The 17,876-nt window shown below is 37.0% G+C and overlaps 1 protein-coding gene across 13 annotated transcripts in view; it reads left to right on the top strand.

The window, feature by feature from the left end:
* LOC107090390 (membrane-associated guanylate kinase, WW and PDZ domain-containing protein 1-like) overlaps positions 1-17,876 on the top strand; it is a 124,480-nt gene that overhangs the window by 26,389 nt on the left and 80,215 nt on the right. For all 13 annotated transcript variants that reach the window (XM_015383730.1, XM_015383731.1, XM_015383736.1 and 10 more), the window contains exon 2: positions 8,531-8,647. In XM_015383730.1, coding sequence (XP_015239216.1) covers positions 8,531-8,647 — 117 coding nt within the window. The remainder of the gene's footprint in view (positions 1-8,530; positions 8,648-17,876) is intronic.

Below are 17,876 nucleotides of genomic sequence, written 5' to 3'. Positions count from 1 at the left end.
TCATTCAGGGCCTGATCATAAGAAGGATTGCGTGTCTTAAAACAAAATTAAGAACCTTTTCAACCTTCATAAAATATTTTCATATTTTTTGTGATTATGTCAGCTTACACCCAAATTCCACCTATGCCATGGCCTAATGGGGTCTGTATTTGGCTTCACTAGCACTATGCAACTTTGAGGAGGGCGGCAGTAACCCTCTCACTCACAACCACTACAAATATGCAGACTGTGGCATATGTCACTTCCCCCTTTCCCTATTTGTTATAAAGATGAAGGCTATGCCACTGAATTTCCCAGGAAGACAGTACATTTGTGCAAATTGTGCAGGGTTGCTGGGATCTATAGATGTATTTAGTTTATAATTATCAAACATTAGATTATATTTGTCTGTTTCAAGGCTCTAAACTCATCACATAAGTCACAAACTGGTGGGGGTTGGGGGGGTGCAGGAATGAGGTACAAAACCAAAGTTAAACATTTCTTATTGTCAGCATCATCATACAGCATTGTTTCACCACAGTTCAATCCATTACGTCATTAGTATTCAACCTGCATAGAAAACCTGCTTCGTGAAACGGACCTCTGGGTGAAAGATACTGTAAGCACATGTAAGTATTTAGCATGTGCAAAGTGATTTTCTAAACCTAAAACTGAAATCCAGTCTACACACAAAAAAATCTGGGTCATTACTGTTACAAAGGAGGTCCTGGTACAAAGGTAGACGATGGAAAGAAATCCTTTGTGCATGTAAACATATTTGGACGGTCAGATATAACAATAGATTTTATTTTTTTATATTTAACTTTTATTTTCATCTTTTTTGTTTTGTTAGAAGCACATTGAAATAGGCCACATAGTTGAGGTGCCCTATAAGTGTTAATGAGTATCTCACTATTATTATTTTTTCTCCCTAATTATCATGATTACCTCCATCTTCCTAGCTTGGATCATCATCTTTCTTTTATGGCCTCTCTCAAACTGCCTTAAATCACACAATCTGTTCTTTTAAACGTGTGAAACCAAACCGGTTTGTATGTTTTAACATTTGTGCAGCAATCTTTGTAGATCATCTGCAACATTCCCACTTATTGCACTTACAAAAAAATTAAATGTGCACATGCAATTTAGCACCTCTTATTTGGAATCTGAAGCTTCGGATTTGTGTATCTCCCCTGGGTTTCAGAGGCATAAGAAGATGTGCTTCCGAAGGTCTATAACCCTCAAGCGTCACCTTCCTACGCCTGTTTTTTAGAGGCATAGGAAGATCCAGCTTCATCTTCCTACACATCTGATTCTGCAGATTACACAATAAAGATATTTTGATCATTTTCAGAGAGGGTTAAAAAAAATTCTGGCTAAATGCTTTACCTATATTATAAGTGATATTGGTGACTGCAGAGACTTTTTTTGTCTTACGTTGGCTTTGACACTGTAGCCGACAAAACCTGAGCAAATGGACTTCAAGATCTGATTCGGATCTGGTTCCCTTTTCAAATGTTTCTTACATTAGAGAACTTTCAGTTTACAAGTCAACCTAGTCATTTAAGATTTGTGTTGCCTGTTTTATGCAATCCTAGTTTGATTCCTCAATTTCAGGATCAGAGGTTTACATACTCCTTAAAAAAAAAAAATGAAATCAGTTCATTAATGTGGCGCAAATTCCCAACATCATCTCAACATACTCATCATAGTAAATTTACAGGAATCAAATCATACAGCCAAGCTGATCACATACAGTAGTCGTTTACTTGCAGAATTCACTATCCCTGCATGATCATGAAGTCAGAAGTGGACAGTTGCTTTTATTCTGACATTGACATTGCAGTGCGATTAATTCTGTAGTAACCAATGTTATTTCAACCAATGTTATTTCATTATTTGTAAGAATAACAAGAGTGGGATTCCAGCTTAACACCTTGAAACATGTTAAGCAACATCCATCAAAATATACTGTAAGAGGTAACAAAAATCACTTAACTCTAAGTCAGATTTATCAGTGGAAAAACTCTAAAGTATTGAAACTCAACTAAACCAAGCTAATATGTAGAGATAGAAACAAAATAAAAATGATAAAAAGCCATAACCAATAAAATGATTCAATATCACAGTTTAGGTTTCTGGATTTTATATTTAAAAACTACAGTTGGCACTGAAAAGTTTGTAATTTGGTCAAAATTGCTTTTGAACTACTTTAGAACAATTTGAATGTATTAAAACTAGTTCACATTCCAAGAGATTAATAAAATATAAGTTAAGATAATATTTTATTAAATGATTTGCCAAAATCAGAAATGAATAACCATTTAGATATTCGATCTTAACCTTCTGTAATTGTTGCTGAGGGAATGGCTAAGGGTCCACCTAGCTTCTTTAACTAGGCTTGGCTTAAGAAAATAATGGAGCTGCAGTAGTAGCTAACAGACATAAGATGATTCATTTAAAGGACTCTTTGGTAGTATTTCAGCAATCAAATATAATAAGCATATGAAAAAACATATAAAAGTTCCTTTTAAATTGCAGATTTAAAGACTTATTGTAATAAAGGTTTTTGAACTTTATTAGCCACAGCCTAACCAGCATAGGATACCCCTCGGTCAACATTTTCTTTTTTTTTTAGCTTGCTATACACAACGGCTAATACCTGAAATCATCAGGTATTATCAATACCCCCAATTGTTTGGCCTCAAATCCTCCCTCTAATACTACTTTCACACCATATGCGCTTCGAGCTGCAGAAGCAGTGGGTTTACATACAAAGTTAATGGTTGGCGCGAATTAAGAATCATCAAAAGGTCCTGCAGTGTGTCTAGAGCAGCAGTAGCATTGCATCTTGATGCATCTGAGCAGTGACTGACGAACTTCTGCATCTAAGGCTCGTCCACACTTCACAACCAGCAGATGCTGGAGTTGGAAAAATTTTATTTTTGCTCTTCGACGCACCACATCAAGCAATTAGAGAAGCTGATCTGGGAGCTGACAAGGAGACAGGCAAAAATGTCAAAGAAAGATTCTGGGCAAAGAGAATGGGGTATTATAAGCAGATGCCTTTTTTCCCAAGCACAGTGGGGGGGGGGGGTGTTTCTGGGAGTCTTTAAGAGAGAGTCTATAAAAAGCAGAAGAAGAATATGATGCTATTATCAGTAGAGAAGCAGAGTGAGGAAAATTGTCTATGATGTCCTCTGGCAGCCTAAGCCTACAGCAGCAAAACTGTTAAGATAGTTCAGGGTAATCTAAGCCACTCAAGCTGTAAGCTTTCCAAAAGGGAAGCTTTAATTCTTAAAAGTAGAACGGATGTCAGTCTTGCACATACCGTACAAACTGGAATTTGCTTCCAGAGAAGAGGAGCATGATAACTTAATGGTCTGCCTACCATTCTACTTTATGAACTATAAATAAACCTGCTGTCTGGGAAGAGCATGTCTAGTTAGAAAACAATCAGATCTCTTATGTATGATGGATCTTGAAAAAGAAAAAGCTATATTTCGTTTTAATTTTGAGCAGAATGCTTCTTCCTGAACTGAAGAACTACTGCAATTCAACCTTGTAATAACAAATACACAGACTTCTTTTCAGCATCTCTCCTAAAAGGGTTTTTCAAACTTTAGCAACAAGAAACAAGAAGATTACTTTAGCCACTTTTATTTTTTATTCAGACAATTCTTCACTCAGGCTATGTCTTCCTAATTGAGGCTATGTCTTCCTAATTGATGTTAATATTACGGTTAGGGTTACACCAATCGACATTTTTTCACTATCAATCCAGTCTTAGAAATTATGTACTGGCAATACCAATACCAGTGCTTTTTATGCCTTATTGTTATTCCCATCATTTTGTTGCAGGAGTTAAGAAATCTGAACCTTTGTTTACATTTGTGTCCCTAAATCAGATATCAGATATTGCTGTGACCTAAAGTAGAGGCAAACTTTTTTAAATCAAAATGGAAGAAAGAGAAAATAATGTTGACAGAGGATGAAGTGGTGGATGCTCTTATGAGGTTTCTAGGTGGCTTTGAAGAAGCTGTTTCAATTTAGTTGGAGTTGCCTGCCGGGCAGGCAACTCCAACTAAATTGGGGCAATTCTGATTTTGTTTTTTTTCTCTCTGACTGACCTTTAAGCTTAACCTTGCACTGGAAGCTGGATTGTCACATGATCTGAGTTTTCAGTCTCACAACAAATTCATCTTGAAAGACTACTGCTAATACGTCCAGATGAGAGTCAGACCAATGACATGCCAGCAGTGTTTTTTGGGGGGGACATGTAGGAATGACGACAGTCAGAAGGGCCTCCCCCTAACATTTTGATCTTCTTGAAATGGTTATGCCACTTGAAAATGTATTTTGTAAAATTTTAAAACATTTTTGTTTTTCATAGGAAATGTAACATTGCAGACAATAGAAACCAGTACTATGCTATGGTACCTGTCACAGCTATTGTTTCAGGTTTTTTTAACTTGACCTGTCAGAGTTTGCCGTAATGGTATTGTGGTGGAAGGTAGGGAGAGTCAGGGAGAGGTGGTTTCACTGGATTTATTGGCTTGTGTTGCCATTGGTGGCTTTGCCCACTGTTTTATAATAGGCCTCAAAGTTTTAAATGGAGTAAACTCTCTTGTCTGTTTAGCAGAAGAAGATGCTTTACCTGTCCTCTAGTTTTCGGCCTCTTTCCATTTCTTTAGGATGGCAAAGTCCGCCTCTATTCTTTCCAATTGTTGGAAGAATGACCTGCACATTTGCATTGATTTGGCTATTATTTCTTAATCATAAAATGCAGAGACTTTAATGATTTGGTTTAAGTATAATAACTAGAATTTAACAACCTCAAGAGCAATTTTGTAGTACAGTATATTGTATATATTTATTTTTGGTTAAAATAACTTTTCTCATTTGCAAAAAGATGTTTAATGAAATCCCAAAACTGCAATGGCATATGGTTTTTGCATATTTCTTAGGATACTTCTGTAAAGTTTAGAGGTATACTAGAATAAAATACAGCACATTTTGAGGCTTAGTTCATTCCACAGCAAAGCCAATGGGTTAAACCTATAAAAGAAGCACACACATGAATATGGGGAATTGTTTTATGTGATCCCCATAGCTCAGATCCACATAAATATTGAATATTTTATGCTTTTCTCATTGATGAAGCATGGCACCTGGGGAGCACACCCCCTGCCTGCTGTATGTACCTGCAGGAGGGGGTTGTTATTGACAAGAATCTTTCTCTCTAGGAAAGCTCCTGCGCCAGCAAAGCTACTAGGAAGATGAGTCTGAATACTTATGTATACATTTGTACCAGTATAACATTCTTACTGCTTTCTTAGTGGATTTTTTAAGTGTCGGTTTTATAACTCCAAAATAGAACAGCAAACGATCGTCAGATGCAAATAATGTTTATTTAAACCAAGTGTATGTTTATGTGCGTGTTTGTGAAAGAGTGAGAGAAAACGAGAGAGATAGTGCTGTTGTATCTGTTTTGCCTTTAACAATGTGACTTCTGCTTGCCTAGCAGGGACCGTAATCATGGTCGTCAGCACTGGCCGGTTGCTAGGTAACAATTACCTGACTGTGCTTGCTTACACTGGCTTACACACACAGGGCTGTATGTGTGTGGTGTATGTGTGTGTTTAGGAATATAAAAATGCTGTATTGTAGAAAGCCAAACTGTGTCTCGGCATCTGGGCCAAAATATTATAAAGCAGGTTACGATTTGGCTGAGTTTGCTATTAATAATCTTGGAGTTAGTTTACACCCTGTTGTACTGTAGATTTGACTGTACATTTAATGACGTTTGTTTTATATATATATTTTTTTATTACCTGTTGCAGGTGATGTTATATTTAATGTCAGTATATATACACTAGGCTGTCTGGTTTTGCTTGAGGTGATCACACTGCCACATGATGGAGGCTTGATCTGAATTCCTTGAAATGTGTCTTCTACCTCCTGTTCTTAACTCCTATCCCTTCACTTTTCATGGGGTCCTCAGTAAGAACACTGTGCAGAGTAGAAAAGGAGCTATGGACTGCAGTGTGGAATCCAGACAGCCTTCAGCCTTAGGAATGTCATTACGTGACAGACACGCACATGAATGTCACCGGTCATGTTTGGGCTACAGCTTTCTGGGGAAAAAAGTATGCACATGGGTCACAGAGAATAAACTTGAAGAATTAATGTATGTTTCTTACACTTCATGTGGTTGGCTGTACTTTAAATATCCCATCATGCAAATGACTATAGGAAACCAAAAAGCTCTTAGGCTGGGAATGAAAGGATGTTCCTATGCTATAATAATGGGCACCAGGAAGCACCGTCTTCCTCATTCTAGCTCCTTTCTTACTACCAGTACTATTCGGATAGCACTTATTATGACGCCCTCTAATGAAGTTCCGCTGTGGCTTAAGTATCCTTACTGATTTAAAGTATTAATTTCGAGCTAGAGCCTCTTGTGCACTGAAACTCACCCTTTTATCAGCTCTTCCTTTCAGGCTTCAATGACCTTCTGTTTTCTTCTCTAAATCACAGTATACTATTGTGCTCATAGAAGATCTGTGGGTATATGCTTTGCATATTACAACCACAAGCTGAAATTTAGCTGAATAAGCTGCTGCCAACAAAAATATAACATTTAATAGCTCAGATTATGTAACCATAGCACCAGTTCTAACTGCAGCCGATTGGACACATGTTGATCAAAAACCCCCCAAACTGCTGTGTTGTTGTCCAACCTACTAAATAATGGATTACTGCAAGCTGGAAGACTGGTATCTTTGTATATTAAAATAGTCCATCAAGCACTCTATTTCAAACGTTTCTTTAAAAATGCCATACAATATTACAGTCATATTCATAAAACAATGTAAGCCATGGGTCTTTTTCTATTTTATCCTTTTTCTTTTTTTATCTTTTTTCTTTTTCATTTCTTTGCTTTTGCATAAAAAACAAATTTGCATAGTTTTTTTTTTTACTCAATTTGCCTTGGATTGGATAATTTTAGACATTTAAAAATTATTGCTAACCTTTCAAAGAGGAGATTGAGCAGACCCTGCTCTTCTCATGTACATGGCAAGAGAAGACTACACTATTGGGATATAAGGCCGACAGGGGAGCATGGCACCAACTCTAAGAACTGTCTGCCAGAGCTGGCAGACATGATTTATATATTTGGAGATCATTAAATGGTCCTAAATGAGACCCTGGCGTGAGAGTGAATTACGGCCATCTGGCCCCATTGTGAGCACTGGAGCTCTGTTCAAGCTCAGTCAGTAGCAAGCACAAATCTGATTGGATAGATTCCGGGTATGCTCTGCAATTTCTTCCAATCGGTCACACTTTTACTGAGTCAGAGGGAGCTGTTGTTGTTTCTTCCAGTAAATGAACCCCTCCATTGCATACTGTGTGCTTTTTGTTGCATGGAACAAATGTTGGACCTTTTTTTTTTTCTGGGATTTTGTCCTGCACCTAATGAATAAGAGTAAACGCTAGATGTCAAACATATAGAATTTAGTAATACATTTAGTAATGACAGATTTTTCAATTTTCACTAATGTTAAGCTTTTTTAGCATACAATTTTATTGTATGCTAAAAATGTTTGAATTTCAAGAATATGTTGCATGCGTTAAGGTGAGAAAGTTTCATTCTTCCATTTCAATCTGAAAAAATCACACGAAGAGAAAAGACAATAAGGAGAATTTATTGATACAATAACTTTGTCTTTGGCGCTCAGACTTTGGCAGGAAGCATTTAATTTTGATAGATATGCATGAACAGGAGCAAAGTATAGGGCCGTTTCCCCCCAGGCCTGAAACTGGTGGTGGAGTGGAGATAGATGAAGTTGGTCAGTCTGTAGACTGCCGATTAGTGAGAAGGTCAGCTGAGCTTTATGGGGAAATCTAGTAGATTGCGTGAGCTGATACTAGAGCTTCGCTCAAGGACCTGGAAGATGGAAGTCCAGTTGGATAACACAGGTTGAGAGAAACTCTCCATGATGAGCAAGCATGAAGCAACAGTGGAGAGGAAGAACTCCCCGTTGAGAAGAAACCTCTGGCAGAATCAGGCTCAACATTGCGGTCTTCTGCCAGACCGGCTGAGATGAGACAGGGAACATAGTAAGAGTCAGGAAGGAATGACACTCTGATGAAGCTTTAGCTACGATGGAGGAGGTGTCATCTGACACAGCGCATCCACCACCTGCACACAGGAGCAGACTAGTGCGGATCGGAGAGTTTTTTAAGATGAACTTTAGATGCTGATTGGCTTTCATGGACCTGTGGTTCAAAGCTGATTGGCTGTGTCGCAGGTGGATGTGAGAGAGCAATGAGTTTCTTCAGGTGAACTTCTGCCTAGGCTCCATTAATTTAATATATAAGCATAGAAAAATATTTAGATATCCACACTGAAATACTTACATTTAGATGTGGGTTAAAGAAACTGGCAGTATTTCAACAGTCAATTGCCATGACCTTTAGCAATATAACCTCAAATTTTCCCTCAATTTCTTTTTTTTAATTGCATATTGTTTTTCATTTTTTTCAGGCAACAAGCTCAACAAGGACCTAAAGCACTTCTTGAGCTTAAGGTTTCAGAAAACATCACCTGACCACGAGTTGCAGAAAACCATCCGAGCCAATCTATATCGCCATGCTGTGCCTTGTGAGTAATAAAACCATGTTGTTTTAGCCATGTGCTGTCTGGCAATGTAGAACTCAGAATTGCTTTCTTAGTTACTACGGTAAGAGAAGTCCAACAGACATACTACGACAAATTAAATACTGTTTTTGGCTTAGGTGTTCTTCTTGATATTTATAGGTAAATGAAAACAATGTTTTTACATCATGCAACACGAATGAAGAGATGACCATGTGTAAACAAGGGCATCTGGGTAGAGAGGGGTGTCCCTAAAATTGTTGAATATTACATAATTGTAGTTTCCCCCATTGCTCTGCTTTTTTGGCCTCTTTAATATGTGTTTTATCATTTATTATCCATAAATTTTTGTTATCAGATGTATAGCTTATAGAAAGAGAGGATCTAGCAATATTCATTAATGTTTCGCAACAGAAAAATTAAGAAACAGAATAGAGACAGTGTTGGACAGTCTTCTTTCATGTTCAATAAAAACATATTTATATATCATTTACTGGGTCTGTTAGATACATTAGGTTTTAAAAAAAAAACATTGCATTTCTATTTGACGAGGATATTATTATAGAATGCTCTGTACTTTTTTAACAGAGAGTTAAATATGTATAGGGAGAGGATTATACAACTTAGTTGACATGGCATGAGATTTATTTGTTTGTGGTTTGTTCAATATGAGTGAGATGCTGATCACTGTATTTTTATTTAGTTATATTTACAGTAAGTGAAGAACTACTGAAATTATTTCCAGATAAATACTGTAGATTCATTAATTCCACAGGGGAAAATGAATTACTCTAGGGTTAGGATTAGGACTCACATGATAACAACCTAATGAGCCTAGTGGCACAATCTGAATCTGAAGCCATTCTATGGGATTGATAGCAGCTAATAACAACCATTTATTTGGATGATAACCTCCGAAGCGCGGCTGCTAACAGCCACTAGTATTTGCTGTGTAAAAGACTGAATCAGCATGAGGAGGGACCCATGAGATGATGCACAGGTTCTAGATATTTGAACCTTTTTTGGACTTCATCTTCCCCAGTTGCAGGAAGATATATGTTGGTGTTCATGTGCAATTTTCATGTTGGCTTTTGATATTTACCATAATTCCGATAGGGCACCATAACTTGGGGCACTTTCTTAAGCCCAATGTTAAAAGATAAAGAGAGCTAAATATTAAGCAACAAGTTAGACTGTCCAGCTGGGCCTAGTTACGTCAAAGTCTGTTAGATATGGATGAAGAGTCCACTAATTCTCAGGATTTCTCTTAATTCTCTAAGTATTTTGCTTGCAACATGAATAGTGGATCCTTTCTTTAAGATTCAGTTTGACTAGGAAGGGACTTCACTAAACAAACAATAATGTTGATAGTTTAAAAATGTAAATAAAACTTAAATGTGTATATGTTTATATGAAATTACTTGTACAGAAAGATAAACATTTTAATTCCAAAAAGAGCATTGACTGAGAAAAAAAACACACACCCACTCACATTCACAGGAAACAACATTAAAAGATTAATATCTCCCAGCTTAGGAAGTATTTATGGCCCGCTCTAGAGAATTAATAATACCACTGACACGCCAACGACACTGCGAGTGCTACAATTTCACATGAAACTCTTACAATGATGCCTTTCAGCCCTCAAGAGAAAACAATGAGTGCTACTTCATGATAAAACAAACTCTTTTTAATCAGTATACACTTTTAAACAAATAAAGATTATCATATCTAAAAGTTTATAATATGCATTTATTATATAAATATAGTTATTGTTCTGTACAGGTGCGTTTTCTTTACAAAACCAGTTTAGATGTTAGTTTACTTCCTGTGCTATAAATGTATCAAATGCATAAATTATTCAACATATAAATGCATTTTAACTTGACTTTTTTCTATTAAAGTTAAACTACAAAAAAAAGAACTTTTGGGGCATACCTTTAGCTGTCTTAAGGAAGCCTGGTTTGTTGCTTTTAAACCATTTCAACTCATTTAGGACCCGTTGTGTTATTATAGGGATTCAGAAGTTTGTTGAAACTTCCCTAACCCTAATTCATAAATAACTGAGCACAATGCTGTTTTTGTGTCCAGGGCTTGCACGAGGTCATTTGTCACAACAATGGAAGGAGGGATTAATTCTTCAATCTGAAAAATAATCACATAAAGGACTATTTATAAGATGAAATTGATTCACCTGCAAGTTAACCTTAGTTTCAATGATCTTATCAAATACTGATAGTTTGGAGGCAGGATAGCAGTTCTTTAACTAAGAAGGTCCCTCATCTTTATGTAAAGAGGGAACCTAAAGAGCTTTCCAAATTTCGGGTTTTGTACCAGTTTGCATGCTAAAATTTTAAGTATTTACAATGGGCCAAAAAATAATATCTGCTGCTGTATTTTATACCTCTAGCTTTTTATGGGAGCAATACACTTGGCAAAATTCCAAATGGTTCATGTCTGCTGTATGAATAATCTTAAGTATGTTGCACCTTTTTGGATGTAATTTTTCTAAATTAGATAGCATATAATGTGTATCTTACCACTTGTTTTAAATTTCCTGGCCCTGAAGTTCTTATTTAACTAAACAAATTAACAATAGAATGAGTTCTTTTGTTTACGTAGAATACAATTTGCATCTTGTTTTGCATGTCTGAATTGGACTGCACCTTAGGAAAATACAGTATAGCTTGTAGACAGATGCACTTTAACTCTCTATTTCTCTCTTGATCGAGGCTTTTTTTACTGTTTCTGTGGCTCCTTTGCAACAAGCCATGTGACTGTTAAATCCGCCTCACTGAGCCTTCCTCTGTGCCTTATTCGGATTATGATGTTCTGATATATTGAAAATAGATTCCTGCCTGATTATGTGACAAACATTTCCAGCTTTCTTTCAAATGATGTAGTATGATGAGTTTTTTAATGCTATAGTCAAACTGGGAAGTAAACAGAATATTATGTATACATTAATATATATATATATATATATATATATATATATATATATATATATATATATATATATATATATATATATATAGCCTTTTTTCTCCCTACAGATCCTACAGTGTTTTTGTGATGTTATAAAATCCTTTTACATGTTTGACATATATTGCTCATTACCACCATTGTTTATTTTTGCTTAATGAAATTTAAAATGGTTGCAGTGGGTATGGTTAATGTTTGTGCAATGGCCCTGATTGATTTCCAATTTAATCTCAGCTTCACACGTACAGTATAAACAGCTTTCTAGTTTTCATGTTGATCACAACATTCAGGGGTGGCTACATTGTGTAAAGATTCAATGGAGTTTGAAAAGGTATTTCTGGCCAAATTTGAACTTTTTTAAAGTCATTTTATTGACATTACTGTTGTGATATATGTTAATTATGGCTGTTTAATATTTGTGGGAGACTTCAACATCCATATCAATATTCCATTTCTGTCCTGAAGACATTGAAGGAATTCAATTAAGTGAATTTAGGCTTGACTCCAAAAATGCACAAACAGGGACATGTTTTGGACTTGATCTTCCCTAAAGCCAAAAAGATTTCCAAAGTGCCTGTAACTGATTTTGCTCCATCCGATGGCTTCTCTGTTTTTTTTAAAAATCATATCCCAATAAATCAGTTAGCCAAAGAGACATAATAAGAAAATGCATCTTTAATATAACTGCTGCGGGCATCCTCACCAAAAATGACAAAGTAAAGAATCTCAATGTCAAAGTCCTGACACTGGCTCCACATGTCTCAGAGAATAGACTTTAATAACATCCTATTAGTCCATGACTCAATCAATGCCTTTGCACCAAAATACATTACAGATATGTTGTCAATATATCAACTGCCCAGACCTACTGAGATCTTCTGGCTTAAGTCTACTCTGCATACCCTGAGTCTGAACCAAAAATGAAGCAGCAGCTTTTAGTTCTTATGCTCCACTAACCTGAAATAAACCCCCAGAAAACTTTGCTTTAAATTCAGATTAAACATTTGTTTAGTCTGACCTTTGACTGTGTTAAGTTTAAGTTCAAAGTGCTGCTTTCTTGTATTTTATAATCAATAATTTCATTTTTCTTGAATTATTTCAGAATATACATTGCCCTTTGTCTTGCATCTGAAATGTTTAAAATATGGAACATAGAAATGAACCTACTTTGCCTTGCCCTTAAGACACTCTACGAAAGAAAATGATCTGATTTACATTCTGTAAATAAAAAGTAAAAAAACAAAGTTGAGTTATTTAAAACAAAGTTATACACACTAAACAGGATGGCAAGTGAAAAATGTATTTACTCCCTGAGGGAGAATGGAAAATAGCAGTGGCATTATGAGATCTGAAAAAAACCTACTCAACAGCAAAAGCCTTAATGCACAAATGCTAATTAAGGAAGCAATGGATGTGGAATTTATACTGTAGTAGGTTATATTAGCTTTTTTAATGAAATCTTACTTATCCACACTGATACTTAAAGATGATATTTCATTTTTCTTGTGGGACTCATGTATAAAGTATGTCTGTGTGCAAAAAATATGCGGCTCAATGTTTAGTGCAAAACTCTGGATGTATAAATACGAAGGTGAAAGTGCATGGCAATCTAGGTGAACTTTTAATCTGCCATGAGAATATGAGCTAGCCATGCAAAACGTTTGATCCAATAAGCCAAAAAGCAATAAAACTTCCCAATAAAATTAGGTAGTGAATGGTGTAAAAAAATTAAGTGTGGCCTACTTCCCCTCTTTGTATGATGACAGCGGTTCATATTCGCATCTAAATGATTATTACCATCAACAGCATTTAGCAATAGTTGAGCTCAATTGAGTAATCAAACAGCGCCTTTTAGACTGTATAGAACAAAACCAGTCAACGGACTTTACATATTTACTTGGTATCCTTAGTGATTTGGCTTCCTATATAGTTTATTAAGTTGTTCATTAGCTACAATAAGTCTCCCTGAAGTGTTTTGAAAGGCCCTCTGTGACTGCCTGAGGGCATTGTAACCATGGTTATTTTGATGCACAGTGGGTGACCTCTAGATTTATATATAGATGTGGGTAGAATATCAGGAAATTTTACTCAAATAAAAGTTGCACTACCGTAACATATTTCTACTGAAGTAAAAGTAGAAAGACAAAGGCTACTTGTTAAAATGGCTAAATTGCGGATTAGTTGGCTCGTAACATTGGACTAATTTTGTAAAATGATGTGAACAGAGAGAGAGATATGTGCAAAAAAATAAATAAATACAACTAAATAAAATGATTAAAAACACATTTGGGCAGACAAAAATATTTTCTAATTCAAAATTTCGTCATTGACATGAAACCAGTCTGTATAGTTGATAGGCTCATACATATACAGTATGTAAGGAAGTGATAAGGAAGTTCCAGCAACATTATTTATTGTTCAGGTTACCCATGCTGGGTAGGGTAACCAGAAATTTGACTAAAGTACGACTAAAGATAGTCTAACAAGAATATTACTTGACTTAAAGTAAATGCAAGGCAAGGCAAATTTATTTGTATAGCACAATTCAGTACAAAGACAATGCAAAGTGCTTTACATGATTAAATTACAGGAAAATAAAACAGAATCAAAGCAAGTAGGAAAAAAAATATAAATAAATAAACTAAAAAAATGCAGAAACAAAAAAGAATATTAGAAACAGTTGGACTAAAGAAAATATGTTTTAGTTGAACTGTTTAACTAGAGCAGTCGAAGGCAATCCTAAACAAATGTTTTTTTTAGTCTTGATTTAAAGGAAGTCAGGCTTTCTGCATTTTTACAGTGTTCTGGAAGTTTGTTCCAGATAAGTAGAGTATAGGAACTAATGCTGCTTTAATTAAAACAGCTGGATCACAACCTTAAACTAAAACCATAATTAACAGTTTAACTTCTACAGTCAAAAGCAGTTCTAAACAAATGGGTTTTTAACGTTGACTTAAAAGAACTCAGGCTTTCAGCACATTTACAGTCTTCAGGAAGTTTATCCAGATCAGTGGAGCATAGGAACTAAATGTTACATCTCCATGTGTGGTTCTAGTTCTCGGTGTACAAAGTAGGCTTGAACTAGAAGACCTGAGAGGTCTGGGAGGTCTATACACTGACAACAAATCGGTTATACACTGACATGCTGATCAATTGATTTATAGACAAACAGAAGGATCTTATAGTCTATTCTCTGAAGTACAGGGAGTTAATGTAAAGACTTCACAACTGGGCTCATGTGCTCTACTTTCTTAGTTCTAGTGAGAACACGGGCAGCAACGTTTTGGATCAGCTGCAGCTGTCTGAAGGACTTTTTAGGCAAACCTACGAAGACACTGTTGCAGAAATCAATTGTACTAAAGATAAATGCAATGATGATTTCTCTAGATCCTGCATGGATCTATAATCTGAGCTAAGGGGAGCATGTAGATGTTGAAAAGGAGGGGCCCCAAAATGGAGCCTTGAGGAACCCCACATGGGATTTTTCAGGTCTCTGATTTAAAGTTCCCTACTGACACAGAAGTCCCTGTCCTTCATGTAGGATTTAAACCAGTCCAGCGTTGAACCAGAGAGGCCCACTCAGTTGTCCATATGCACTAATAAATTGAGTGATCAGTATCAAATGCTGTACTAAGGTCCATAATACCAGCGCTGGGGTTCTTCCAGAGTCAGATGTTATTAAACACCTTAATCAGGGATTCTGTGTACTGTGGTTGGCACGGAAACCTGACTGGAAGCAGCCTGTCATTGTTAAGGAGGCATTTAACTGTTAAAAGAGGACTTTTCCAATAATCCTACTGATGAAGAGGTGGTTTGAGATGGGTCCGTAGTTCTAAAGGATCAATTTGTCCAAGCTCATCTTTTTCAACAATGGTTTGATAATTGCTGTTTTTAAGTCTCGGGGGTGGGGGGTCGGGCACCCAACATAAGGGATATGTTTATGTCAAATCAGACTCTAAAAGGAGCTGCTGAACATTTTTTTCTTAACTTTTGCAGTTTATTCAGCAGAATTAGGACATTTTAACAGTGTCTAATTGGAGACAGCATTGGTACTGGTCTTGGTGTCGATGTGCAATTTTCTTAAGTTTTTTCAGTAAAACAACCTTGCAAAGTCATTGCAGGTCTGTTTAGTGTGGAGTTCATTGGCCACTGTGATAGGAGGGTTTATTAACCTGTCGACTGTGGCAAATAAGGTGTAAGCATTGTTGATGTTAGCAAGAGACTCTTGATCCTGTGTTTACCTATTTAGGGTACACTTCTAAGGTGATAGCAACAAGCTGAACTCCTCCCAGACCAGTAAATCCGCTAATGCTAATCTCAATCTTTGGTTAGCATTAGCAAACATTTATCTTACCCTATGGCTTCTGGGCACCTTTGCTTCCTTAAGCCAGCAACAACACTCAAAAGCTTAAGTAGTATTTTAGCCTACTATTTCTATTGGTGCAGATGTATCCTCTTGTATGATCACATTGGCATAATCACCATAAATACATATTTGTATATTTTGGCCTATCACAATTAAAAAAAAACAATTATTTATAACCTATATATCATTTTTAAGTAGAATTAACACTTTTGTTGTTGACCCCTTGAGATGTTCTTTGCATCATTTTTGAAAATAAATATTTTTGATGGAAATGTTATAGCTATGACCTTTAAACAAGGTATTTAATTAAGTGTTGCAGAGTTTATCTTTTTTTCTTCTGAAACAACTTTAACTAAATCTTTATATTCAGCAAATCCGTTTTTCATTCTCCTATTTCTTATCTTGTTTACCTACAATCAAAGTCTTATTTTATTGTCTCTCTCTCCTTTCATCAGAGCAAATGCAAATTTGTTCTTAGTATGACGAGGCAGAATGAAAAAAGTAGTCAAATAAAAGCCACACGTCTCTGGCCTGTGTTTTCTTTGTCTCTCTGTCTCCTCCCCCTCTCCTGAGTCCATGTGTTGTTCTCTTTTACCATGCGTGACTCGAACAGGTGCTTTTCCCTGCACCATCAGCTGATTTTTTTTTTTTTTTTCCATTTGAACCAATAGTTTGCATGAACATGGTGTTTATATGAAGGACATTCTAGCAGTGAACTCACTCTCCTCTCCTTTTCTTGTCCTGTTGATACAGATGGCCATTGTTATCATGTGCAGCAAATGTCACAAATGATAGGAAAGTCTCTCTCTCTCTCTCTCTCTCTCCCTCTTGGGATTCATTCCCCTCTCACATCTACAGCTGCTGCTTGTGGATGAGGGTTATCTCAGTGTTATCCCAGGGTTTGAACCACAGAGTGAACCAGTCCTCCCTCCCCCCACCTGATCTCTCCCGCTGTCGCCCTCCTCTCTTCTTCACTTCAAATCCTCCAAGCGAGTGTCAGCGTCCCTGTGGCTCGGTGGTGGAGGCTGCCTTTCTCCGTCTCTCTCTGTTACATTCTAGCTGTTCCCGCCGTCTCCCAGCCTCTGCTGTTCTTTCCCTTCATCACCACCCCTCTCTCTCTCTCTCTCTATCTCTCTCTCTCTCTCATCCTAACCTCCCTTTCTTGCTGTCTTTCACTCCCTCGCTTCCTTGTTTTCCACTCCATTGCCGATCCTGGGGAAATCATTGTGGGAGACAAATCTCTGTTTGCTGCTCACACAAAGTAAAGGATTACTGGTTGATTTTTCTTTTTCAGCTCCAGGCCTTTTCACCATCCAGGCAAGTGGCAGGTCCTTATTGTATTCTTCTCCCTCTCTTTCTTCTTTTTGATGGTCTTGCTATCATCCACCATCTAAAGGCTGTGGTGTATGCATGGCAGATAGTGTTTGTCTCTGTGTAGTTGATGCTGTGTATATAGGCTAAAGGAATCAGGGATGGTGGGGGTAGGGGTGGGAATTATGAGAGTGGTAAAAAAGGGGGGCAGGCACACTCGGAGAAGGCACGTCCAGCACAGAGGGACAGATGGCCAATAACCCTGGTGCTTTTTCCTTTTTGCTTTTCTGATTCACCCTGCAGGCTTTATAAGCTCTACTAATACACTGAGGCAAGACATGGCTGCTCTCCTTAGCTGGAAGAAGAACTAGCAAGCACAGGCAGTGGCGGTTTTAAGATTGGTGTGAAGAAGGGAGGATGTGAGAAGGGGGTCATCAGGATTGAATGCAGGGAGGTCAGGTCCAGATGCTGTTCAAACAAAAGAGCTTCTCTGAGGGGGAAGCGTGGCACTCGCCATTGTGTGTCTCGCTGCATTGCAGGGTGCTGCTGAGGAGCCTCATGCTAATGATGGCC

Source organism: Cyprinodon variegatus, unplaced genomic scaffold (genome assembly GCF_000732505.1).
Source record: "Cyprinodon variegatus isolate N-32 unplaced genomic scaffold, C_variegatus-1.0 Scaffold293, whole genome shotgun sequence".
NCBI lineage: Eukaryota > Metazoa > Chordata > Actinopteri > Cyprinodontiformes > Cyprinodontidae > Cyprinodon > Cyprinodon variegatus.
This window is presented reverse-complemented; position numbering and strand designations above follow the sequence as displayed.